The 27,104-nt window shown below is 39.1% G+C and overlaps 1 protein-coding gene across 14 annotated transcripts in view; it reads right to left on the bottom strand.

The window, feature by feature from the left end:
- PPIP5K1 (diphosphoinositol pentakisphosphate kinase 1) overlaps positions 1-27,104 on the bottom strand; it is a 111,930-nt gene that overhangs the window by 71,515 nt on the left and 13,311 nt on the right. For all 14 annotated transcript variants that reach the window (XM_075207860.1, XM_075207859.1, XM_075207861.1 and 11 more), the window contains 13 exons: positions 16,583-17,093; positions 14,476-14,671; positions 12,491-12,581; positions 8,509-8,594; positions 8,033-8,187; positions 7,320-7,421; positions 7,070-7,231; positions 6,116-6,237; positions 5,801-5,902; positions 4,688-4,774; positions 3,955-4,030; positions 3,191-3,300; positions 7-92 (listed from right to left, as the gene is read on the bottom strand). In XM_075207860.1, coding sequence (XP_075063961.1) covers positions 7-92; positions 3,191-3,300; positions 3,955-4,030; positions 4,688-4,774; positions 5,801-5,902; positions 6,116-6,237; positions 7,070-7,231; positions 7,320-7,421; positions 8,033-8,187; positions 8,509-8,594; positions 12,491-12,581; positions 14,476-14,671; positions 16,583-16,732 — 1,525 coding nt within the window. In that variant the 5' untranslated portion in view covers positions 16,733-17,093. The remainder of the gene's footprint in view (positions 1-6; positions 93-3,190; positions 3,301-3,954; positions 4,031-4,687; positions 4,775-5,800; positions 5,903-6,115; positions 6,238-7,069; positions 7,232-7,319; positions 7,422-8,032; positions 8,188-8,508; positions 8,595-12,490; positions 12,582-14,475; positions 14,672-16,582; positions 17,094-27,104) is intronic.

The raw sequence follows: 27,104 nt of genomic DNA, 5'->3' as shown, positions 1-27,104 counted from the left end.
TTTTACCTTCATCCTCACTGGACGACTTTGGATGCCCATGGGGCAGATATGTCAGCTGCACCTTCCTATTAATACCAGAGAAATGTCCATACCTGGAAAGGAAAACGCACCATAGGTAAACACATTTTTTTAAATAACTTTTGAATAAATCTTAATTAAATGTAAGTAACTTTTATCACCCAAAACATTACAGTTCCTAACTGACTATGACAAACTATAAATCACCAATCTAAGAGGAGAAGTGTTGGGTGTAATTGAGTTGGTGTTTCTCTACACTATCATCATCATCACCAATTATTTATATAGCGCCACTGATTTAGCAGCACTGTACAGAGAACTCATTCACATCTGTCCCTGCACCATTGGAGCTTACAGTCTAAATTCCCTAACACATACACACAAACACAGACTAGGGTCAATTTGAAAGCAGCCAATAAACCTACCAGTATGTTTTTTTGAGTGTGGGAGGAAACCGGAGCACCCGGAGGAAACCCACTCAAACACGGGGAGAACATACAAACTCCTCACAGATAAGGCCATGTTCGGGAATTGAACTCATGACTCCAGTGCTGTGAGGCAGAAGTGCTAACCAGTTAGCTAGCCATCGTGCTGCCCACTAAGGGGTAAATTTACTAAACTGCGAGTTTGGAAAAGTGGAGATGTTGCCTAGAGCTCTAATCAGATTCATTTTGTAGAATGTACTAAATAAATGACAGCTAGAATCTGATTGGTTGATATAGGCAACATCTCCACTTTTTAAATCCCGCAGCTTGATAAATTTACCCCTGAGCGTTATTATCACAAAGTGTTTGGAAATGCACAGCTAAACACCACAACAGCTAACCATCTTTCTCCTCTTTTATCCCCAGGTATGTACATAATCTGCTAAAACTCTCATCCTCTCCAAATCTGAATCTAACCTCACCTTATCTCTTTGTAACTTGTGCTTCACATCAGTGCAAATTGTGTGTGTTTTCTTTTTTAAAAAAGCCCAGCTGCCAATCATGGCCTCTGTATCTTCTAGGTCCCTGCACCATCCTGGCCATTGCCTAAATAAGCCTCTGCACCATCTGGACCATCCTAGGGCCCTGCACCAGCACGGCCCCATCTGGGTCTCTCTACATCCTAGCCTCAGTATCTTGCAGACCTCTGCACCATAAACTCCTGTAAGCTCTCATGGCAGGCTCCTCTGCCCTGTGCTTCGTGTCTGCACCCTGTGCCTCGTGTCTTCCCACTCTCAGTCCTCCTCAATGTCCCAGTTTTGTCTTATGCTGAATTACTTGTGTGTTATGCGATTTGTTCTGTTTATTGCATCCATGCATTTATTATTTTGCTTATCTGTACCCATTGTTCTATTATGTATGTACTTGTGTAATTTTATAACTTTGTTGTGTGTTCTAACCCCTCTGTATGGCACTGTGGAAGCCTTGCGACGCCTTATAAATAAAAAGTAATCACCATGAATTCTGCTTCATTTGGTATTTGGAAGTGTTTTAAGAATAATGAAAACAGTAATAGTTTACAAATATTTTTTCAAGACAGCAAGTGAACTTTACATCTGACTGTTGTAGATAAATGTCCAAGGTTTCAAAGCTTGAATTTAAAATATAAAGATATTAGAACTCACAGATGAGCTCCATGAGTATATAAACGTCTAGGCAACAGGCTGAATGCCTTTTACATAGGTCATGGAACATCAAGGTTCCTTTAATGTATGCTAACAGTTAAGCCAAGCTAATTTTTTTTTCTCACAAGTCTGCATGTTTGAATATTATCAGTAATATATGCTATAGCAGACATTACTACCTCCTTTACACATATATATATATATATATATATATATATATATATATATATATATATATATATCTCTCTATTAAAAAAATAACAATTGACAATTAGCACGGAGCATTTTCAGCATGATACAATATCCTTTGTTCTCAGTGTATTCAGAAGAGTACAATACCATTCTCTCCGATAGAGATCATCATTACTGCCCTTAAGCAGCAAGTGATGAGGCCACAGAACTGATGTACTGTAAGATAATATAAAACACTTAGTTATTACTTTTACATACATGGATAGATGCTTCGTATATGGCATAAACTAGAATTTCCTTGCTTTTAGTTACTTTTATTTTGTGCAAACTTGCAACAGGATCCCTATGATTAAAATTGTGCTGGCTTAAATGCATCGATTAATGTTGGCAGCAGGGGGTGCTGTGTACACACAAAACAGGCAGAATCTAACCACTGACACAGCAAAGCCTGCATAGGATAATTTGTGCACCATTTACATGAATCCTAAGGTCTTGCCTACATGAGATGATTTGACTTTGGCAGGTAAGCTTACCCCAATATAGCTATATCCTGCACACAATTCTCCTACTTACGTATATGCTGACACATAGTGATTTATATATTGTTTTAGAGCATCAGACTATCTTGTTTTCATGCAAAAATTGAGTTAGTAACTTATAGACCAAATGTGTTACATTTAAAACAAAATCATACAGATTATCTATCATACATATTATTGATTGTGTACAGCCCTTAAAATGATAAAAGCAGAGTTATGGACAACCACGAAAAGCTGATCCTATTTATTTGTGTTATCTGTGATATTTTAGAAATATTGAAAATATTCAATTTAAATAAACAGTTCAATACAAGAGGATTTACACATTAATTCTGAAAACACTCTTGAAGACAAGTGCCATAGCCTTGAGCTGCTTAGACCCAATTATGAACTCTTATTACTTATACCTTTGCTTAATGAACTTTGGGTCTGCTATGTACTTATTAATCTTCCCTGTTAGCTCTTGCTGATAGAAGAGACTGGAATATTCAGAAGAGCCTGTGCTGTAAGTATGTGCAACCCATGCACATAGTGTTAAGGTAGCAGCCTAATAAGGGACATTTATGAAAATCAAAGTTTGAAAAACAGCCTGTGTTTAAATGTAATATTATGCTCTTAAATCATTTAGCCAAAAGCACTCTGTGCAGTGGCCAGCACCAGTTAAAGGAGTAATCCATGAAAATGTTCTAATTTGGATGACAGTTCTTGTTGATGCAATTATGAAATTCACATTCACTTCCAGACTGAGGGACCTGGATGATTATGGGACTACAGAAGCCAGTGTGGGTGGTTTCATCTGAACATTGGATCAGTGGATATTTCTTTCACTTACATTTCCAGGACTGTTTTCAGCTGTTCCAGCTTGGATTTCCTCTCTTCTATCTCACAGTCATTGTGAGTTCCAAGTTCTGATAGGAGCAATCTTGCTATGTCCAGCACCTCCTGTTTAACATAACCCGTGATTGCAGGCATTATTGTAGGCAATAAAACATAAAGGGTTACTATTGTGAAGATGATAGTTGCAACACTGCTTATGTAAAATGATGGCCTGAGAAACATTTTTACTTCAAAGCTCTTGCTTTGAAATTGTAAGAATTCTTTTATTTTAAAGAATTAGTCCACTGAGGTCAGTGTTCCACCACAGTCTGGGTGTCATGTTGCTTCAAAACGGAATCTTCCACTCATAATATATACAGATAAGGTTGTCAGTGACATAACATATGTCAACTTGGGAAGCAGAAGTGCCCAAAAGAGCTGCTTCTGCACCATTTAGTCTAGGGAACTTACTGTAGCTAAGAATATTTAATATAAAAAATATAGATAATGCCACTCTGATGCCGAGAACACAATCTGATACTACCCTGCTGAAAATAATAAATAAATGGTGAACAAGAGTGGAAAAAGCCCAAACCCCGTATAGGTCCCTATGTGGTCCTATACATTTGTCCCCCATACGGCTGGGGGAGAACATTGGAGATACCTCTCGGAGCCAACTGTTACTGAAACTAGCTTAGATTGCAAATGTACAAACTAACTTTGCTAAGCAATGCATAGCATATTTTTTTTATATATTTTAAATGCAGAAAACAAACATACCTGTAGTTGCTCTGGCTTCTTTAGCTTCAGCTTTCCTGTTTTGTAACCATCATAATGTTCAAATAACTCAAAGAACCTGAAAGCACAGAAAGAAAAATACAGATGAGAACTCTGACAAAAAAAAAAATGTCTTCTTTTGCCAATCAGGGGTTCCCTATCTGCTCCACCAAGTGGTTTCCTCAACACCCCTCACCTAGAGATTGTAGGTGTTTATGTTACAACTGCCCCCCTTCTTATATTGAAAGGAGGAGTGCATTAACAGTGAATAAAAACAGTTTTAAGCAGGTTTATTCTTATAGTCTTCAGGCTGGGTGGATTCACCCAAGAAAACATCTGCATCCTCCTAGCTCTCCTATCTCTGGCACTAAGAGAGCCCTAAGAGAACAGCTAAAAGGGATTTCTATGCCAGGCCCATTTGTAAACAATAGGCAATCCACATGCACTGTCTGGCACGGCCATCCTGCCCTCTTTGTAAGTTCTACTGGCAGAGTTGTGCAGAGAATTGTAACTTTGATGCCTAATATCAAGGTAATGTTGTGGGTTTCAAGGACAACAAAGTCAAACTTGTTCTACAACAAAGAAATAGGAGGTAAACGTAACAAAATTATATTGGGTGTAAAGTCCCTTTAAATCTATAACAAAATGAATCATATGTAAATCAAAGTATGGAGACCATCAGTCTGTGAATTGTGTATGTTGGAAGCAAAGTACCTTAGCTGAATTACTGTATTACCTAGTATGCCGAACCTCCATCTTCATTTTCTGCTTCGGTGTGCGGTCTCCATGCCGGATTACTGCTATTACACATCGCAACTCCATCCTAATCATTGCAGACAAAAGGTCAACTTAATATGGAGATAGCATGATTTTTACATGGTGGCCTCATACACTTGTCAATGTTTCTTTTAATCACAATAACCAAAGAACATCCACCACCATTTCTAGGCTCCTCACTTTTACAGTGCAGAAACTCCAGTCACCTACATGTACACCAAACCCCCCTCTCTCTCAATCTCAATTTCTGTAGCTTCTTTATCTGTTAGATGTCGTGCAGGGAAGGGCTGGCAAAGTTTAGCCCAGGGGAGCAAGACCAGCAGCCTATTAGGAACATTTTAAAGGAAAAATAATGCAGGTGTCCCAGTGACCCAGTCCAAGGTAGCCCACTATGGGACTGGCACGGGGGGCAGATGCCACCCTGCCCCTTATCCCGTCTTTCTCACCTGCTTGTTCTCCCTGCCAACTCCTCTTTTTTTATACCCTGTGTCCAAAGTTGTCCAAGGCTTCATACTATGCTACCAGACATTACTTTCTCAACTACTTTGTGTCATGAGGAACAGTTGTCACCACCTCTAAAAAACGAAAAGAAACAACAACTTGTGTTCAATCTCACAAAATACTACTGCATAGGTGGGATCCTCTTCATCATTCACCTCTCCATACTGGGAATTATTGGACCCAATAGTAAAGCACTATGGAATTCGCTGGCGCTACATAAATAAATGTTAATGATTATGTCCCCTGGCCATTCAAAGTATGGATCACTTTTCCTGTACATACATGAAAAACTCACAAATATCCATCTAATGAAGACAGCATGTAAACGTGTTTGTCTTTAATACTGGAAATCCCACTGTTATCAGATAGGACAATGAACGACCTCAGTAAGATGAAATTGGGAGATCCCACTTTCTAACACACAAGGTTCAAATGTGAATTACTGTTACTAGGAGTGTTTTGCCAAAACATTTCTCTGAACAAAACAATGCTCTGGTGTATACGTTTGTGTAATAAATCAACTTAATCAAGATACATGGCCCCTTATAGGAATAAGTATCATGTCACTCACATTGTGCCAGACGTAGTTGGTACGATGGGAATATCCTCTGCCTCTGTTGGTATGGACCAGGGAATGTGGAACTGAGGAGCAAGTTCCCTCATTATAATATTCCTAAATAAAAGTAAAACCGGTCAAAAAAAAGACACTACCCTAAACCCATTTATTTCCCAGAATCCAAGAGGTGGCCTACAATCCTGTACACAAACTGCCCCCATTTCTTGGTATGCTAATGGAGAAAGTTTATAGGGATCTGTAGTTTCAAATTGAACTAATAAAGCATGTTAGTAAATAGCATAAACGCAGTAAGGGCCTAGGAGAACATACCCCAGTATTTTGGCACAGTCATCATAGTATTTCATAGAGTTCTTCACAAAACTGAAACCGTTGACATCACAGACAAACGAGTGCCCGTTGGCTCTCAACAAGTCAAAGCCGCAAACCGTTTGCTGAAACATATATATTCAGATAATCATTTTAATAATTGTAATGTTTCTGTAGCACTTTTCTCACAATAGGACTCAAAGCACTTTACATATTTTGTCAGAAGCTAATTAACCTACCACTATGGTTTTGGACTGAGAGGAAACCAGAGTACCCTTGATAATTTTCCTAATACAAAAGCAGGCTATGGGTAAGCTCAATAACCGACTGTTAATAAGTAATATAAAGAAGCATATTGATCATACTTTTTACATGTGTTTACCTATATTATACAGTCATTTACTTGCATTTGAAGCAATACAGACTTGTACACTTTGATTATATATCATATGATTACATTCACTACTGTTTTTTCTGGCAGGACTATCAATGTTACTGAGGGAGAACAAGACAAGTAAGGTAACGCAATAATATACATAGATACTGTAGGTACAATTACAGGAAGAAAGTGAAGACTAACATATAGATTATAGACTGCTCCGTTTTAAAAGATAAACAAGAGTGAAGAACTCTTGTATGCCAATTAATCTAGACAGCTTTCAGAAAAGTATCAATCTATTTTAAAAACTTGAAGACCCATTGCTGTATTTATTGTGAATTGAGGCAGCAGATGGGCGGACCTGGTCAGAGAGTGCATCCAAGGGTAGGCCAATTACGAAGCTGGCATCCAATCCTGTGATAACCACTTCACAATAAATATTGGGGGTTTCCATCCACTTTAAAACTGAAGCCATATTGAGCCAAGCGTGACACAAAAGCCTCTAGCTTGCATCTGATCCATCTCCACATAAGCATTTTTCAATTACATATCATTTAGACTGTAAGATATCCCCTAACCTTAAAAGCCAAGCAGACTTTACGGGCAACCAGTTTCTCCATGGCAGTTAGCATGACCGGATACCGGATTTCTTTGCCCTCACTGTCCCGCTCCACTTTCCCATCCAAAGCTGGAGATTTGCGGGCCTCTGCATGTGCATAATCTGGACCAACAGTATACACCTAAACAATAAGATAATTACTGTTACTTTAACTGTTTGTTCACTACAGCTATTGCAGACAGCAAGATGGTCAGATCCTTAATTTGTACCTTAACATCAGTACCATCAGTTGGCATGAATTCCTCGTAAATGTACGATCCAGTCTTCCGAACACTGCTCTCTGGGGAGTAAACACTGCTGCGACTGCCGATCTACAGTGGCAAAAAAACAATTAACCACCTTAACAATACATGTCATTATTCTGCTGCACAATACAATATCTTGTGCAACTATATAAAAGAAATATAGAAATTTAAGGATATTGGTATGTGAAGTATTATTAACATGTCATATGTCACACTATAGAAGAAAATTACAAATTTCATAGCAAACAGCTTAAGAATTCTTGACAACCACAGAATACATTGTATAGCAGCTCGGTGTAAATGCTACCTCCTGTTTACTGGAGGCTGGTCACTGGCTGCCATCAACAGCTCTCTTTTTTTTTTTAGAATTTATTGACTGATGAACGTCAACAGTCTCCGAAACTGCATGACATCACCACACGCAACTGAGTTGATAATGCATGTGACATGGAACACATAGTGAGTGATGTAGTTACAATGTGTAAAACTACAGTAAATAGAATATAGCTATTTAACAGATATTCAAAGAATGGTGTGTGCTCAATGTGGAGGGGAGAGCTGCTAAGAGAAGGCTTTGCGTCCCAGTGTGTTACTGCTGAGAATATATCTCAGGCAAATACTCCAAATGTAACATAATGCAGCCAGGAAACAAAGACTTTGGAAGTGGTAGCTCTTACCTTTCTGAACAGCCTCTGGCTGCCTCCCCCTGCGGACGTTGGGTAATAAATATATACATTGTGGTCTTCTGCACTGACTGGCTTTTCTACAAAGGGCTTGGGGAAGATTTCTCCATTTACTTCTACCTGGTCTTCACCTTCCACTAGGCTACATTCTGTTGGTAGAGGCTCACATTCACATTTCTTATAACAAACCAAGAGCAGTAACATATGACGGACATTTGAATAATTCAGACATAGATACATTCATACCAAATATATATTAAAAAAAACAAGTTAAGTATTAAGGCAAACAAATGGAAGAACCGATCTGAATACATCTGCATAATATTTGGGTACTAGAAACTACCAATGATCACTTTGCATAGCCTCCCAGTGACACCCACACAATCACATACATTTTAAGATAGGCCCATATCTTTTAGGTATGTCATTTTTGCCATTTACCTGTTCATGTCGTCAAAAATTAAACTTACCATCTGGCTTATCAGGATCTCTATTGAGTACAGCATAACGAGGAAGATCTATTCCCTCTTGCTGCAAAATTCTGTACACTTCCCTCCTAGAGAAAAAGACAGACGTTCATTTAGCAGGATAACCAGTAGAACCAAATGATGCATCATTCCAGCGTTTTGTGTACCACCTGAAAATGAAGATTAAGTACCTTGCTTTGGCTTCTTGTTTTTCACCACATTAGGTGTTACTCTAATTTAATACATATGGGATTTTTTAGCCGTTCCTAAATTTAATAGCATTTTGGTTGTCTTCCCTCTTCTTCATAGCCTAACACTTTTTGTATTGTGTACCTGCTCCCCCAATCAGCAGCTGGCTTTACATTACAGTTGCTGTGTCTGCTCCTGATACTGCTGGAGTACATGAAGAAGTCAAGATATAATTTCCTTTTAGACTACATGGAAGTCACACAAATAAATTAATCCTAAAGCAGCCAAGTAGGGGGAGGAAAAAAAGTTGACACCCCAAAATGTATATACACAAAGTTGTTGATAGTCACACAAACACACTGTTAGTGGAAAGAAACCAGTCAGATGTGAATCAAAAACTGTGTTTTTTTTGTTGTTTTATTTTTTTTTGAATAAGATACACATACATACATACATACATACATACATACATACATAGCTGAATGGCTGAAAACATGGATTTCAGCTGTGATAGTTGTTCCACAATCATGCAAACGCTAATAGATTTCAATATCCTGTGTGTGAATGTCAACTTTCATATTGTCATCACCAGTATCGCCATCACCAGCATCAAGCAGGTGCAAAAGATATGCCTGTGTCAGGCCCATTAGCGGCTGTTGAGAAGGGCTGCATCTCATCACAATAGCGTCAGCACACCCTTGCTGTACAATGGGGAAAGTCAAAATGCCCATTCTCACCCCGTCAGACCACTCGGTCATAGAGGTTGATACGTCTGAAATCTGTACAACTTTGCAATCAACCAATATTGCGTGCGTCAGTTTTCTGAGCATAGACAGTGCTTCATAAGCGAAAAACAGCTATTTGCGTTCAACTCTGCATGACACCAGAGGAATCTACAGCTAGAAATACTTAATGTATGGGATCACAATCCAAATAATTGCCTCAACCTCTGAAGCTTACAAGAACACAAAAAGATCTTTGGAATGGTGGTAGGATCAAACATGGATGGAGAGGGGAATATCAATCTCAGAAACAGTATGGACTGTAGTAATGACAGATTCAAGCTCCAAAGAATGGGGAGCTCATCTGAACACAGCAGTAATACATGGTGAATGGAATCCGAAAGAAAGGAGACTACATGCTTATATCCTGGAAGCAAGAGTGTGCAGCATGCAATACAAAGTTGTGTGGCATGCAATGAAAGGACGGTGGTAGCTTTTAGAAACAGACAAGGAGACACAAAGAGCAAACGCACCATTGCAGAGATAATTAAATCCTGGGCAGAACACAATTTGAAGTCCATCTCATGACATAATGTAGCAGTAAAGGACAAAAAGGTGACAGATCTCAGTTGTCATCAGATCCATCCAGGAGAATGGGCATTAAAAAGGAAAGCGTTTCAGCAGATAATAGAGAAGCTCGGGATTCCACAAATAAATTTGAAGGCAACAAACCAAAAACAACAAGGTAAAAGAGATTCTGCTCCCATCACAAGGATTCAAAAGCTGAAGGAAAAGATGCGCAAACAAATGCTTGGAAATTCAAACTGGAGTATGTGTTCCCTCCTGTTTTTCTAAATGCACGTACACTGAAGAAAATATAGAAAGAAGCAGCAGAAGGAATAGCAAGTCTTCCATTTTGGCCTTTAAAAGCCCGTGGTTTGTGGCAGCATGGGAAATGCTTGTGGAATAACCATGGCCTCTACCAGTTCGGCCAGATCTGCTACATCAGGGGCCAATTTTTCACCCAAGTCCCTTTGATGGGGTGGAGATTCAGAGCTGCCAGTCATGAAGAGTAAAAGTATCTCTGACAAAATGACTGTACTACAACAAGAAACAAAAATTCTTCTATAGCATACTACAGGGCTTGGAAAACATTTATAGAGTGGTTCATGTTCAAGTTAATCAGTGCACCAGATGCCAGCATACCTCAGATACCGGACTTTCAAGAAGGTTTGCAGAAAGGATTTCCTTTTAGTACAATGAAGGTTCAGGTGTCCGCACTGAGTGCAGTTCTGAATAAAATATTGACATCAGAAGATTTAATCAAGAGGTTCTTTCAGACAGCCAAAAGAATAAAATCTTCACTTTGGGAACTCTATGTTCGTTTTAGAGGCTTTAGGAAATCTTTGAACCCTTGGCGAAAGTTTCACTCCTATGGCACACACTCAAGGTAATATTTTTGAAAGAAACTAGAAATCTGCTAGAAGAATGGAAGAACTGTACATACATACAGATCCATTGGTGCTGCTGACAAATCCTACATTTTTACCGAATGCAGTTTCCAAGTTTCATATTGACCAAGAAACCGTACTTCCAGCTTTGCATCTGGAAATGTCTAACGAAAAAAGAAAGAGAAAAAGTGCATACACTGGATCTGGTCAGAGCAATATTTATATCTCTCCAGGATAAAGGACATCAGAAAAACAGATCACCTCTTTATAGCCCCTGAAGGACCAAGGCAAGGTCAAGCTCCTTCCAAGAACACGCTTGCGAGATGGATTATAAAGAGAAAAGGATGTGAGGTGACAAAAATATTTAGGGCACATTCCACAAGGGCGGCAGTGACTTCTTGGGCTCATAGTGCAGAGTGCAGGCTTTAGCAGAAGATATCTGCAAAGCAGCAGGATGGTTATTGGTTCATACAGTTGATCAATAAATTGTTTTTATGTGCATGAGACAGTGTGTTTGATTAATTCCGTTGACCTCCCATCACCATACTTATTGTTTGGTTAGATCCCATTCGTGGGACTGCAATGGAGTCAGAAGAATACAGTTGAACATTATATTTACCTTATCATTTGTCTGTGTTGAACTTTGAAAAACTCAATGGAAGCCCCAATATTTCCTCCCATTCTCTTGTGTTACATTTTTTGAGACAGTTTGGGAAGTCACTCAAAAAAGGAAAGTAAGGAAAGGATGAGTCACATTATATACCTTCCAGGGTTGTCAACCTTTTTCCTGACTCGGCTGGCTAAGAATTTAGTGGGGCTGCCATGGGATTCTCCAATGACAAGAAATGATCAGGAAAACATAATTTGCATATTTACTGCACATCCAACTCTACCAACACACACAGCGTTCTCCAAAATTAAATGCATATATCTTAAAATTAAAAGAAAAAAATGAGAATAGCACCCAGCTAATGCCGGCCACACATATACAAAATTGGCGATTTTGGACCAAAGTTGCGTAACGTTATACAGTCGGTAAACTCATTTTAATGTCTGGATTGGATCTGATATGACAGGATGAAAAACAGCTTTGCTGATTACACCGATCCCCACGCCGACCTCTCCGCCCCCAGTGACAAATGTGTGAGAGTACTGGCTGGACCTTAAGCGACAGGAAAATATGTACAGCCAATTTACATTGGAATCTAATTAAATCTATGCAATTTGCTCAGAGTAAAAAACGTAATTGCAATTAACCTAAACAAACCAATTTAAAATGTATCATCAGCATGAAGAACTGTCATTTTAATATGCAATTAAAAGCAAGCAAGGAGATCTGTATAGGCTGTGCAATAATAAAATCATTTGGTTTCCCCAGCATTGTTAAGCCATGATAATAATATACAAAGGACGATGACAAGCATATACAATAGAACAAAACAGTATTCTACAGCCTTAAAACACTATACAGTATCTCAGCAACTTAACGATGGCAGACTGAACGCAATGTAACATTAGTAAAAAAAAATGATGGTCATTAACATGCAAATAAAAGATCTTTTTTGTAACAACCATTCATATATGATTTTACACTAATAAATAGGTGAATATATCCTACTCTACCTGTCTTGGATGAAATATTGCATATCCAAGTCATTGATCAGAAATGGGTTGCGTAATTTTGAGTAAGCAACAGCTTTATCCAGTGGAAATCCTAATGAAAAAGATATATAGAGTATTAGTGTTACGGACACCATCAGTTACATCACTGCATCAAAACGCAGTCCGTCTGTTAGCACATACAGCAAAGCATTAGATGCCCCAGTAGCTGTCATTTGCGGTCTTAAAAATAAAATCCCATACAGTTATTGGAATTCTCTCACTCAGTATTGAATCTGCAACTATTACGGTTTCAAAATCATTGCTTTCTCCCTGATATTTGTACTGGGATCCAAGACCTACATACAAGTTTGAAGGCCCACATGAGCAGTATTTGCACACAGCCTGCCAGTGGACAGGTTGTTTAAAAGTCACTTATTTTTGAAAAAAACGCTTGTATACAAAAATTATTACTTGGCTAAGTCAGGTAAGCATACAGATACTTTTCACAATAATGTCACTGCAGTTTACACTGTTCTATTTGAGCCTCCAGACGATATTTCATTTTTTAAGTGCACCTGTTACCCATAGCCACTAAAACCAACTATTTTGTTACAGTAGTTCAACCAATATTTAAGAAAGTGCATGCAGTCACCTCTTCTCCTAGACAACACTTTAAATCACTTTACAGAACACGCTCCTCTTAACGTTGCATTGTGTAGCTTTACTTTTTCTCAAGCGGCTCCTAATGTAACAGATGATGTTTATCTTCCAAAATGTAGGCATCAAATGACATTAATTTTACTTACTGTATTATACAATGTAGCTTAACAATTCCATATTAATAAATGCTTTTTATTTTTTTTTTTTTACTAACAACTAAAATAAAATACGCGTTCACCACAAAAAAACAAAACAAAAAAGAAGCTACTTGGTAAGAAAAGAATTGGCAGCAATAACATTTCAGCTAGAAATGATGTATTATTTAATAAAACCCTGTATAATGTTTCATAACTCATCAGTTGTGACACAAACATGGTTCCTTATATCATCTTTAAATAAAAGTGTGTACTAACCACTTATAAACCACAAATATATTCAATGCATTTTAATATTTATTTGTTGAATCTTATTTCCTAACAGTTACAGTTTTTAAAAAATACATACCATGATTTTTATTTTAAGCCCTTAATACACATTATCCCACCCCCCAAAGAAACAGAAAAAATGGCAAAACAGTAGATTAGATCTTTTGGGCCAAATGGGATACTAAAAATGCAGGCACCAGGACCAACAAGACAGGCAGCATTAGGATGCCACCTAATTCAGGAATTAGCCGCACATACAGTGGAACACCCCCGACTAAGTAATGTTTATACAGTTGTTGTATACATCCGATTGGATGATGCTGCATGTACAGAAAGAAATAACAGTTTCATTGACGGACAGCATTGAGCTAGCCTCCTAAAGGCTGCTACCTTGCTTACTGGTAACACCAGTGCACTTTCTGTAACACATGGGAAAGAGAGGAAGGGGGAAATGAGATTTAAATTCTTTGCACCCTATGTACTCTATTGTGACCCAATTCAAAATATTTGTTTTCCATTAGATTTTCCGTTTAAAAAAAGAGTCTAAGAAATTATAGCAGCAATTGGAGAATACTATCCTAGAATCACCATAAAGGACTTGGAGGGGAGAGAAAAACGGCTATTGCGATTATTATTTTTTTAATTATTATATGTAAAATGGCCCTACATACAATTCCATAGAGAACTTGGGTATAGGACAAGTATAGCAGACATTAAAAGCCATATGAACATTTCCAAGTGCATACGCTGTCACCAGATACCCTTTAATAGAATTACAGTCCTCTAATTTAACTGATTAGCAGGCAGAAAGAATTTAATTATTAAAAAGGGATTTTATCTTTGAACCTGCACTGAATAACTCAGCAGAGGCTGTCAGGAGCAGTGATGCCAGACTGAGAAGGAAGACAGGGAAGATATTACCTTTAGAGTGGAAAGAGATTAGACAGTCACAAATGGGCCACTTGTCAACAGGCTCATTCAGGATGATGTCTTCAGACATAATCACCACAGTTATGTACTCAAACTTGCACAGTCGCTCCAAGATTTGTGTCATGGGCTTAGACTTGGACTTTTTGGTCATGGCACAAATTCCCACCACAATCTGGCGCTCAGGAGGCTAGATTTAGAGACAGATGTATTAAATTTACATAACAAAAATAAATATTACACAATACATTGAAGTCATATGTCTCACTTGTTATTCATTCAAAATAAATAAAGACCACTATGTTTATACGTCAATGTTTTCGGACAGAGAAATAGAAAAAAATAATCTGTAAAAATAAAATCTATATTAATATTCATAGGAGTGCAACCTATAAATTTACATCTCCGAGACATGAATCAGGTGGTGCTTTATGTCGCAATGATGTCACAAGCTGTATATTGGTTCTTTCCACAAAAAGGCTCTCTTGACTATGTGTAGGTACTGGGTCCATATTAAAATGTGAAACAAGGCTGAAGAACATGAACTATAGCACAAATGTCAGGTGTAAGCAATGCAGCAAAAGGTGGATGTAGTTGAGCAAGCAGCATGCATGAAATTGCGCTCCTCTGTGTAGAAGGCTTGCACTATTGTGTTTTGTACACAGAAGAGTCCATGTGACGGATCCATTCTGATTGTTGTAGGTTATGTAACCATTACCTGGAGCAACAAATGCAGTTTATCTTGGAGGAGTTGTCTATAGCCCACTATGGAAGCAATTGAGTGTGACATCTTGGAAACAATAAAAAAAAATGTGTCTGGTATTTTCCCAGATCCCTGGGAACTCCTTGAGTAATATTCCAGAGAGATCTTACACAGATACCTAGTACAGCTCTCCTCGAGAAATCCCTAGACTGGAAGATCGCTAACACTTTTTTTGCCCTTTCAAAATGGTTAACTAGGGACCAGAGTCCAATATTTCTGCTTAAGCCATGTGTTTGTTATCTGGCATGCCAGAGAAATTAACACTTTGAATTTCACATCTAGCCTAATGAACTGTGTCTCTTTCAGACCTACTCCACAATTTCTGAAACTAAACACAGCTGGAAAAGAATCAGACTGAACAACAAAAATAAGATTTATTGCAGCCAGTTAAAGGTAATATGGAGCGAGAACGTCAACAAACTGACATTAATCAGTTCAAGACAACCACTGAAATACAATGCTCAGCATTTCAGCGGCTGCTGAACTATGGCCAAATGATACTCCGTCAACCCATCAGCATGCACAGTGTACAGTCATTACCCGATCCTCTAGTATCCATGCTATTGCTTGGCAAGAGCCAGATTTAGTAGAACATGTCTAGAGGCTGTGAGACAGGATGGGTGAAAAGGTACAAAAATAGTCACACAAACCCAAGTCTGCTCATAGCCGGTACAGAAGGATAGCATACAATAACGGTATTTCTAGTACATGCATTCTCTTGTACTAGAGGCAATTACATTCAGCAGCATCACCAAATGAAGAATGGAATGTTAAATAAACTGGGGGGAGGATAACCTGTCCAACTAAAAAGGGTATACATTGGGTATGTTAGTGCTGCTATCCTCTACAAGCCATTGTTGTGTGTGAACCATTCTAAGGCCTGGTAGTGATGTGCGATATTTCAGACAATGGCATGTCTGCTAAATCATAGTTGCCAATTGTCCTAATTTCCAGGAACAGCTCTGGGTTTAAACATTTTACTAGTGACCATTTCTTTATTTTTCAGTATTGACCAAATATATAAAACATTTCCTAATTGTTGGATGCAATTCTTACTCACACTCTCTCATCTGGAACAACCCAAAAAACAGTAACAAAGTACAGTAAAAGCATGTCATGATGGGGATTATAGTGTACCAAGGACCAATTTACACAATGGCTTTGTAGGCAAGATAAACTCTGCAAACACACTTAGTAACACCTTCATAGAAGTTAAGTAAAAACATGTAACATGATTATTAATATGTATTCATATCTTAATGTGCACGTATATAAAACAAGTACAATTAAACGTCTTATGAAAAGAAAGAGCAAACATTTTAAAAGGGTCTTTCTTACCGTCTCTTCCTCTTCTTCATCTTCCTCATAGAAATCAACCTCGTCTGGATTCATGTTTGATTCCAGGAAGTCTGTCTCATCATCTCGGGCACCAACAAAAAATCTGGGTGTCGAGCTGTCGCCCTCGCAGGGTGGGGTCAGGGATGACATCACAAACTACTGGGCCTAACATCACGCTCTGGAACCATCACGTAAAAATAGGAGAGATCTTGAGAAAAGAATTAGCCAGTTCTAAGGCCTCCAGCTTCAGGACACAGGGTTTGGAAGCAGGTAAAAACATGCATGTATGGGATAGAGATGCCTTAGAGCTTCTAAGTACGTATGAGATCATAAATGACAGCATGCTCTAAAAGTCCAGGTGATCCATACAGATCATCAATTAAGAGTAAGAAAGAGTAGCAAAAATATCATCTAGTCCATCCTAAAAACAAAATGCAGAAATAACAACAAGGGAAGATGGGAATTCTCAGCTTGTTGTCCTGCCACGTAGAAATCTAGCAGAAGCCTGGACCTAAAACAAACAAAATAAAAGAGCATTTAAAATAACAATCTATACAGAACTTTCACAAATACTTATAGGCGCTGTCTGTTAATTTACAGACACCATATTATGTTAGAAAACAAAAAAATGAAAAGACTACAGAGGAAGACAAACTGCAGGTAAACATAGGACAATGAGCAGAAAACCTACATAAACAATAGGCTCAGCAATCTGTGCTATCCACAGTAAAAGGTGGAGCACTTGATAGAATTGTTCTCTGTCCTTCAAGTCGGGCTTACCAGAAACAGCCAGTTGAGCCAAGTTTGCTAAACTGATGATCAGTAAACAGTCATTCTCCTGAGCACTGCACACATGCACTCAAGGAGAACAGCAGTTAGAGGTGAGTTAAAGTTCTGGCTTCTCAGTAACCTATGTCTATCACTGTTCACTGCTCCACCCTTTCTAGACAGCTGTCTCAGCACTTCCATGAGGAAGCAGCTCCATGCAGTCACATTATACATGCAGTGTATAAAGGTTGTGATAACGTTCTTACACACTGAATATATTTTCACTTTATTATTCACTTTTCTTTCAAACACTGGTAAGTAGCATCAGTCTGTAGCTCTCACCCTTGCCATGTTCACACCTTCCTACATAATCTGTTTCACTAGGAACACAATGATCTACTCACATTTTATTCTATTACGAAACATGAATGAGGTTATTGAAATGTTACTTAATTATTTCAGTGCAGTTTACTGCCGTTGGAAAACAAGTAGCAAAAACAAGCATAGTCAGTTTGGAAAGATAGACATAGCTACAATGCTTGTTTTAGAAATCTGGCACAGGGTACCTCCACGCGTTCTTTTCTCAATCAGAGCATTGCATGTAGATTCAATTGTCTTTCCTGTATGCTTCTGTTTCAATGAAATAGGTTCATAAAAGGTTATGTTTGTGGTATAACGCCATAAATCTGAAAAGAAAGTACTGGATTACACCAGCACTGTCTGCCAGTACGCCATCCTGGAACGATTGCCGCATATCGTTCATCCAGCAGCTGACGACCAACATATCAGGCTGTTTTCCCTGTATAATGTTTTATAGGTGTGTGGGAGGGAAAGGGGATCAGCTCAGGATGATATGCTGCCACAAGTATTAGTGTCCACCATGTCTTTAATAACATACTACCTTAGTGATGGTATTATTAACCCTCCTGTGTCTGGAGAATCATGATAATACTGAATTCTCTGACCAAACAGAGCAATGAGCTTGTATTTTATGGTGAAAATGAATATTGCTCAATGAAAATGACCTATTACATGACTCTAACTAGCTATGTGTCAACAGAGAAAATCTTACAATTAATGAGTGGCTCCATTGTTTAGCTGAAGACCACACAAACCTCAGGCCGTGCAATAGTGATTCTACTGCACTTGTTAGCCATAATACATAAAAAGCCTGTTCTATTAAGGCATTATTGGTAAAGCCTGCAGTGGTTCAACTGCTGCAAACGTCGGTGATGATAGGATAATGGCCTAGAATACAGCTGTATAAAACTAGTGAACATGATTTCACAAGGACACCTAAATATAAAACCAACCAATAGAAAGAGACAAATGGAACATTCACAATGCATAAGGAATTTCTCCACTTGAAAACTGTATTTTAAGTCATGTGTATTATGTAGAATGTCAATATCTGCAGCTAGTATGAATAGTGGATAGCACTTGTTTATGTGTGTTTTTCTCATGTCTTGTACAGTATAAGATCACTTATCCAGAAAGAGTTTATCTAGAAATTTTAGATAACTGGAAGAGGGAAAAAAAAATATTATATGGAGAACTATGGGGACGATGGTATTGATCGTTACTTTAGTGAAACTTGATATATTGCTCCTGTACTTTTGCTAGGCCCCATAATCACAGCATGTTTCCTCTTTGGCTACTAGGAAAAACTCTACTTAACAATTCGAACAGTGTGGGGAAATTCACAGGTAATATAGGGAAAGACGGGGTCAATTTTAAATGTTTTTTTTAGTATGGAGCTCCAAGTTAATAGACACCATAATGACCATACCTGTACATACTTCTACTAATCACTTTATCTGTAAGTATGTACTTTGCACAGTCACTGATTGTACCATAATGAGTTATCCAGTATTTATAAAACCCCAACAGTTTATGTAGCAGTGTAAGATTTGTAAGAGGAACACATACATTACATGCTAAATTAACAGATACAAGAGGATGAAAGGGGCAGTAATTTTGAAAGCTTCCAATTTAAAGGCAAACTTCTCTGAAAAGATGAGTTTTCAGCAAAGCTGAAGAAGAGTCTAATGGACTAAAAGAGAGAAGAGGAGCCAGTCTAGATGTGCGTGTGACAATGTAATAGAGGTGGTATACGTAGGATGTGGCAGAAATGTACATGGAACTATGGCTTAATGTATCCGTAGAGGTGCTGGGGACATTGAGTGTGAGAAAGGGGTGTGTTTCATAAATACTGTAAAAGAGAGAGCATGGATTTGGGCAATAACATGACGTGAGGTTGAAAGGAAACATTGGTTTTAAACCCCCATTACAAAAACATGGAAAATGGATGTGATGATTATGTTATTGACCAGAGAAAAATTCAGAGACACCAAAGGATAGTAGGGGGAAATATTATTCTGTTTTACATAAATTTAGTGTAATATGGTGTTGGAAAGTCCTAAAAGAGAAAAAAAATCCTGCGCTGGGCTACACTTATCTTAAAAAGTTACACAATGCAGCTATTAAGAACAAGGGTAAACTGCTATTCCCCAATGCATCCATCAAAAACATCTCTCCAGGTATGGCTGTATTCCAAAGTGCGGTGAGTATTGAAAATCTGCCCGGGCAGGGACCAATATAGAGACTAGTGAATAGCTTGAGAGCCGCAGGAAAGCTGGAATCGGAGAGCCGTAGAAGAGGGAACACTGAGTTGGTTGTGAGTACTGACCGTTTCATCTTCTCACTAATATGTTTCTGGACTATCAGTTGGCTCGTGTATTCGGACCAAGCTCGTCTACACAAGTACTGTTCTAACTGTGCGTAGACTGTATTACTATTAAGAGATTAGTGAGATTGGCTCACTCACTCCCTCATACTTATTGACGGGAATTTTCCCCCAGTGTATATATCTGTGTGTTTGGAAGGTCCTGATCATTCAAGAGACTCATACTATAGATATTTATTCAAGCCTAAAAAGGACTCTTTATTTGATTATATTTTTCTAATTGGTGACATTTGATTTTAGATGTGTATCTTTTAATATTGAATTGTATCAAATACTAATTTGATGTGGATGCAGTCTAACTTCTGCCCTGGTTTTTGATAAAGATTACATTTTTCAAATACTCCTCTGTCACACCTTTGCACTGGTTTTGTGTGTTTTCTTGATGGTTTGGAAGCCATAATCTCAGATGAGAATTCGGTAATACGAAGGCTAAAAAAAAAAAAAAAAGGAAGAACTGCGTGTAAAGGGAATAGATTTGAACATGAGGGTCTTTTACAAAGCTTTGAAATACTCCAACTAAAAGTGGAAAAGGGATGAGTGTGAAACACGAATGTCCTGGTATGGATGCAAGTCCTCCTGCAGAACGCAAAAAGCACACTTTGCAGCACTGCACAAAAACACAATATTTAGTGTCTAACATAACTTGCACTTGCGGCCCCTGGAGTTAATGGGCATGAAAGCACAAATAAAGTCCAGTAAGGTAAGCGTGCACATGTAAGTGTAGCACACCACCTGGTCATGTATCCTAGTTACACTTGGACCTCTAGGTACACCTCAGCACATCTCTTTACCAATGAAACAATAAATGTCCTGCCCCAAATGACTATCCAGCACCTTTAGCCAGGGGCTGGTTACCATTAAAGTAGGGGGAAAAGACAAGCATGGGGTCCCCAGAAAAAGCAGTAACCAGCATTAGGCTTTGCTGGACACACTATAACAGGGAGATCCACAACATGGGGCCCTGTCATAATGTGAACCAGCCCCATCCTGCTAAGTAACAGTTGAAGCCTTAGGGGGCATTGGGAGCTTTAGGAGGAATTAGGCGCTAGTGCAGTGGATGCCAGGATCATAGTATCTTAATATTACAGAATGCTTCAGCAAGTCCATGGCAGCCACTGACTAAATAAATATGTTGCTGGCACTAGTATTTATTTCAATTAAATTGTTTTTAACTGGGTTTGTGCCATTTTTTTTTTTTTTTAAATTAAAGCCACTGCAGAACTACATGTTCCACAACAGACCCAGGTGCATGCTAAACTTGTATTTCCACAAGCTCCAGCACATCCTCGCAGTCAATGGCTGCCATGTGCTTGCCGGGACATGTATTTTACAACAGTTTGTAACAGACTATAAACTATAATTACAATGGCACCCAGAGAGACACCAGGAAGAAAATGGGGCGATTGGCTTTTTAGAGGAGGACTTGTTTTTTGTGGGCCTGATTTCCCTAGGGACTCCAGCTCCATGCTTATGCACATTATGACAGAGGGACGCCACTCTATGGTCACCCAGTTCTAGTGCAACAAGCCTGGTGCTGGTGGCTGCACTAACACCGTCCCTTCAGGCTATAGCACTGGGGCTGGTTTTTCATTCATTTTTCTTACACAATAAAGATATGATAGTCAGTTTATGATTATGACGTGTATCATTGCTCTGGTCGCAGCATCACACTCCTGTCATATCTTAAGATACAAGAAACTCAAAATAGACACATAGAAATGTAAATTATCAAAAGAATTTCTGCTTCTACATTCAGAATCCACTTTAACACGAAACTCTACACCAGATCTTAAATATGCAGTTGGAAGGTAGTGAGGTAACCCAGTAACAGCTGTGTCACAGGGGTCAAGAGGATGGCAAGGAGGATGGTGGAGAGGATAAACACCGTCAAAAGCAGTAGATCAAGAAGTACTGGCAAGGAGTTGAACTTGACAGTGATTAAATCATTAATCAGTGTAGTAAGGGAAATTATAGTGGGGTGTTATTAACAGAAAACAGACTGCAAAAGGCCAAGTATATTGTTTTCAGAGAGGAACAAAGAAAAAATAAGCCCACGCTCAGTATATTCCATATTATATACAGAAGGTGAAATAAGTATTGAACACATCAACATTTTTCTCAGTAAATATGTATTTAATATGGCTATTTAATGAAATTTACAACAAATGTCAGCAACAACCCTTGCAATCCACACATGCAAAGAAATCAAACCATAGATGTCCATAATTTAAGCTTTGTGTAATAATGTGAAATGACACAGGGAAAAAGTATTGAAGAAAGGGAGGTGCAAAAAGGTATGGAAAGCCAAGACACCAGCTGAAATCTATCAGTAATTAGAAAGCAATCCTGCCAGCTGGTCCAGCAACAACTGATGGCCTATAAAAAGGTGTCTCATTACGAAGGCTTCACACAAGAAACATCTCATGAAGGGTAAAGGAGCTCGCTCAAGACGTTCGCTACCTTATGTCTACCTGTGTCATTTCACAAGATTACACAAAAACAAAATTATAGACATCTATGGTTTGATTTCTTTGTATGTGTGGATTGCAAGGGTTGATGCTGACATTTGGTGTACATTTCAGTACAATAGCCACATTAAATATATATTTACTGAGAAAAATGTTGATGTGTTCAATACTTGTTTCACCTGCTGTATGGTACCAGCTGCATGGCAATAAGCCTGTGCTCGGTATATATCATAGATCCCCACATTATATGCAGGTCCTATATGCTTTAAACACCTTAAACACCATTACAATGCAGTTAAAATCAGATGCACTCACCTCCCATTTATAGGGGTTTACATCACGCAAAGGCTGGCTTGTGAGCCACGCCCAAAATGTGCCTTAAATAGGCTTGATGGACAGCTGCTATGACAACATAAGGCAATATTTTGAGACAGAAACAGAGAAAAAATTTTAAATAAACCCCTATACCTGGTAGGTGAGTGCATCTGATTTTAACTGCATTTTAATGGTGTTTAAAGCATATAGGTCAGTGTAGGACCTGCATATAAGGTTCCTTTGACGCTCCAATGATCAAAATATGAACTAATACCTCATGTTTTCATTCTGCTAGATACACACAGATATGCAGTGTTAAGGATAAGTGCTGACAACTGTCTTTTTGTTTTCAGAGAGGAATTGGGTAAAATGGTTATTCTGGGGGGGTTCAATTGTCGGCGTTGTGGTGCGCGGATCGCGCTGCGCACATTGTCGGCAATTACAGTCAGAATTTCCGTTCATTTTTCCCCTTGCAGCTCTTTAGGAGTGAGGGAAAACGAGCGAAGATTCCAGCCATAACATCGTCGCAAGGTAATTCCGTGGACAGTCCTTACTCCAAATTGAATCTCCCCCTAGGAGCGCAGAGATTAAGCGGAATGAGGAGATTCGTAATAAGTTACCAAGGCAGATCAGGCCAAGAGACTGTCTTTAGAAAATGGAAAAGAAAGTAACGGATTCAATCAGTGAGGGCGATTCAAAGCTCTGGGGGAAAAAAGATTGAGTTATTTACTATGCAAACTGGGCCATTCTGTTTGTTACCAGGCATCTGATTAGTGACCTTTGTCGAGGTTAATGCTTATAAATTGATGTTTACATGTGCCTGATCCTTGAAGACAAAACAAACACTCATCATTATATAAACAGGGAAGTTATGAAGAAAGTTATAAACAAAGCTACATATGTCTATTTTAGGGGAAAGTATTCACATTAAAGTGGTCACACATACAAAGTTTATGACTGGGAATTATTTTTTACTGCAATTACCCCAATACAATCAATCAGATTGCAATTTAATCATCAGACCAGTCAATACGGTTGGCTGAAACTTCCATCAGCATGTCTTGTCTATATTGTCATAATAACAATTTAGTTACAAAAAGGCTTTTACAATATACAAATTCACAGACTGAGAAATTGCCACCTTACTACAAGATATTCCAAGAAATAACAATAGGCAGTGCAGGGAGAATTCATATTGATGCAAATCCACATATGCTTGGACATATTTGAAAAACAGAACATGAGCTTAAATAATGATGGGAAACGCTCAAAGAGAAACAAGCTTTGCTTAGCGATCCTGAGTCTGTGAACCAAACGGAAAGAAGGCGGAATCTTTAGATGGCTCAATAAATGGAAGATCTCTTGGCAACACTAAGGGCTAGATTTACTAAGCTGCGGGTTTGAAAAAGTGGGGATGTTGCCTATAGCAACCAATCAGATTCTAGCTGTCATTTTGTAGAAAGTACTAAATAAATGAAAGCTAGAATCCGATTGGTTGCTATAGGCAACATCCCCACTTTTTTAAACCCGCAGTTTAGTAAATATATCCCTAAGGGTAATTCACATTTCATAAAACATATGTGGACAGCACTGTTTGTTGCACAAGTAAACTTTCCAGTCAATGGAACTACTCACCTGGAGGTTAGCTATGTTAATATGTTTGTTCCTAAGTGGAAGGATGATGTGATTTGGTACAATAACAAAAAGGATCTTGTCTTGTGGTTAAGAGATTAACAAAGCATGTGGAAGCCTCAATAACAAGCATCATGGAGGCACATGTACCGCCACAACACTTGTTCTGTTATGTCTATCCTCAGACAGCTAGAACAGAAGAAAATTAATGAAAAAATGCTTTATTCTTTGAATAAAGCAATTATCAATAGTCACTGTTTTTAAACAAAATATTTTCATTTTTTATTATTATTTTTAATTTTTTTTGTTTTAATGGCCCATCAAAGCAGTAAGTTAACACTTAATATAAAAACTGATCGCCGCATATTACTATATAGCCCCTCTTCGTTTTTTTCTTTTCTGGTATACGTCAGGATAAAGGGAAAAATTTATAAAATAATAACAAAGTTGGATATTTCAAATCTAATAAATACAGAAAATCTGTGTTGGAAGAGTCTTCAGTATAAAATATGCACAAAGCATTTGTATATACGAATAAAGCCGTCTCTGAACCAGTCACTAATACAATCGTACACATTACCCCTTGTACCAATTCATAGCAACAAATACAGGGTAACCCATCATGGCACCCCCCTTCCCAAAGGGATATTTGTCTTACCAACCAAATATAAATTAATATGAAATGTTTGCAGGGAGTGAGCAGAGAGCTAGCATACCTCCCAACATTAAAGTCCCCGGCAGCAGGACAGTGAGCATGGCCACACCCCCAAAGGGCTGCCTAGCGCCCAGGACTGTCCCGCTGAAATCAGAACGGTTGGCAGGTTTGGAATGGTGGCACAGCAAAATGTGTCTCTTTATGAAAGATTACTCAAACTCTATGAAGTCCCTGTATTCCCTAAACTCCTTGCACCTCCAAATCTCCCAATGAAACATGATATAACCTTTACCCAAGTCACTGTCGAAATAGTCTGCCAAGATACACTCTCCTAACACACTGTACCTTATAGGTGGGATTGCTTCAACATCACAATGCAGAGGTTAGGAGCAGAACTCGGCATGTGCAGTGAGGTAACAGGAGGCTGGGGGCGGGGCACAGACATCACAATGCAGAGGTTAGGAGCAGAACTCGGCATGGGCAGTGAGGTAACAGGAGGCTGGGGGCGGGGCACAGACATCACAATGCAGAGGTTAGGAGCAGAACTCGGTATGGGCAGTGAGGTAACAGGAGGCTGGGGGCGGGGCACAGACATCACAATGCAGAGGTTAGGAGCAGAACTCGGCATGGGCAGTGAGGTAACAGGAGGCTGGGGGCGGGGCACAGACATCACAATGCAGAGGTTAGGAGCAGAACTCGGCATGGGCAGTGAGGTAACAGGAGGCTGGGGGCGAGGCACAGACATCACAATGCAGAGGTTAGGAGCAGAACTCAGCATGTGCAGTGAGGTAACAGGAGGCTGGGGGCGTGGCACACACAGATATTACAATGCAGAGGTTAGGAGCTGAACTCCGCATGTGCAGTGAGGTAACAGGAGGCTGGGGACGGGGCAGAGTCATCACAATGCAGAGGTAAGGAGCAGAACTCGGCATGGGCAGTGAGGTAACAGGAGGCTGGGGGCGGGGCACAGACATTACAATGCAGAGGTTAGGAGCAGAACTCCGCATGTGCAGTGAGGTAACAGGAGGCTGGGGGCGTGGCACACACAGATATTACAATGCAGAGGTTAGGAGCTGAACTCGGCATGTGCAGTGAGGTAACAGGAGGCTGGGGACGGGGCAGAGTCATCACAATGCAGGAGACCGGAGGGGAGGAGCAGAACTCGGCATGTGCAATAGCTAATTGGAACAGTATCTAGCCAATAGGAGGGGGCGGAGCTAGCAGTTAATGCATCAGAATTTCCTGATTTAACAAAGGTCTGTGATTCTGGCTGTAACACTTTGGGTGCAGGGAGGGCTGTTGCAGGGCCCCCTTTACTCATGGGCCTGTTTGCAAGCTTTTGCGTTATATGTAATAACATATCGATCATAACAGCTTTGCTATGTAACCTTCCATACACCTCAGGGCATCAAAGTAAATGCAATAGTGCGCATATTGTTCTACTTAATCCTTCAAATATGACACACTGGTTTAAAGCTGCATCTAGGTGGCTTAATCTGCCTTTATCTGAAAATGTCTCTGGTGCCATTCGGCTCTCTTCTTCTAAACTGGTTATTGTAGGAAGTGACTGTACGATAGAATTTAACCATTTTGCTGCTACATATGTGCATCCAAGGTGAATGGGGATGTTGGCAGTACCCATAAACCACGCAGCTGTCCCTTTCCTTACGAGCAATCTCATCTAACATTACACATCTCACATTCCCATTCTAAACTCATAACTCTAATCTATTTTGGCTTACTAAAGCTCAAGCTAGGTTGTCAAGCACTGTACAGGATGTATCCCTTGTCTACTGTTGGTATCATGAATTATAGTCATTTGTATCAATAGATTAGCAATGGGCCAGATGAAAGGATTGACAATTAGATACTAAAACAGTACTGTCTATAATGGCAACATTCATAATGCTGTTGTAATCGAGAACTTTGAATCCAAGA

The sequence above is a fragment of the Mixophyes fleayi genome, chromosome 4, assembly GCF_038048845.1.
Source record: "Mixophyes fleayi isolate aMixFle1 chromosome 4, aMixFle1.hap1, whole genome shotgun sequence".
Taxonomy (NCBI): domain Eukaryota; kingdom Metazoa; phylum Chordata; class Amphibia; order Anura; family Limnodynastidae; genus Mixophyes; species Mixophyes fleayi.
Note: the sequence above shows the minus strand (reverse complement) of the source record. Positions and strands in the feature narration are given on the sequence as shown.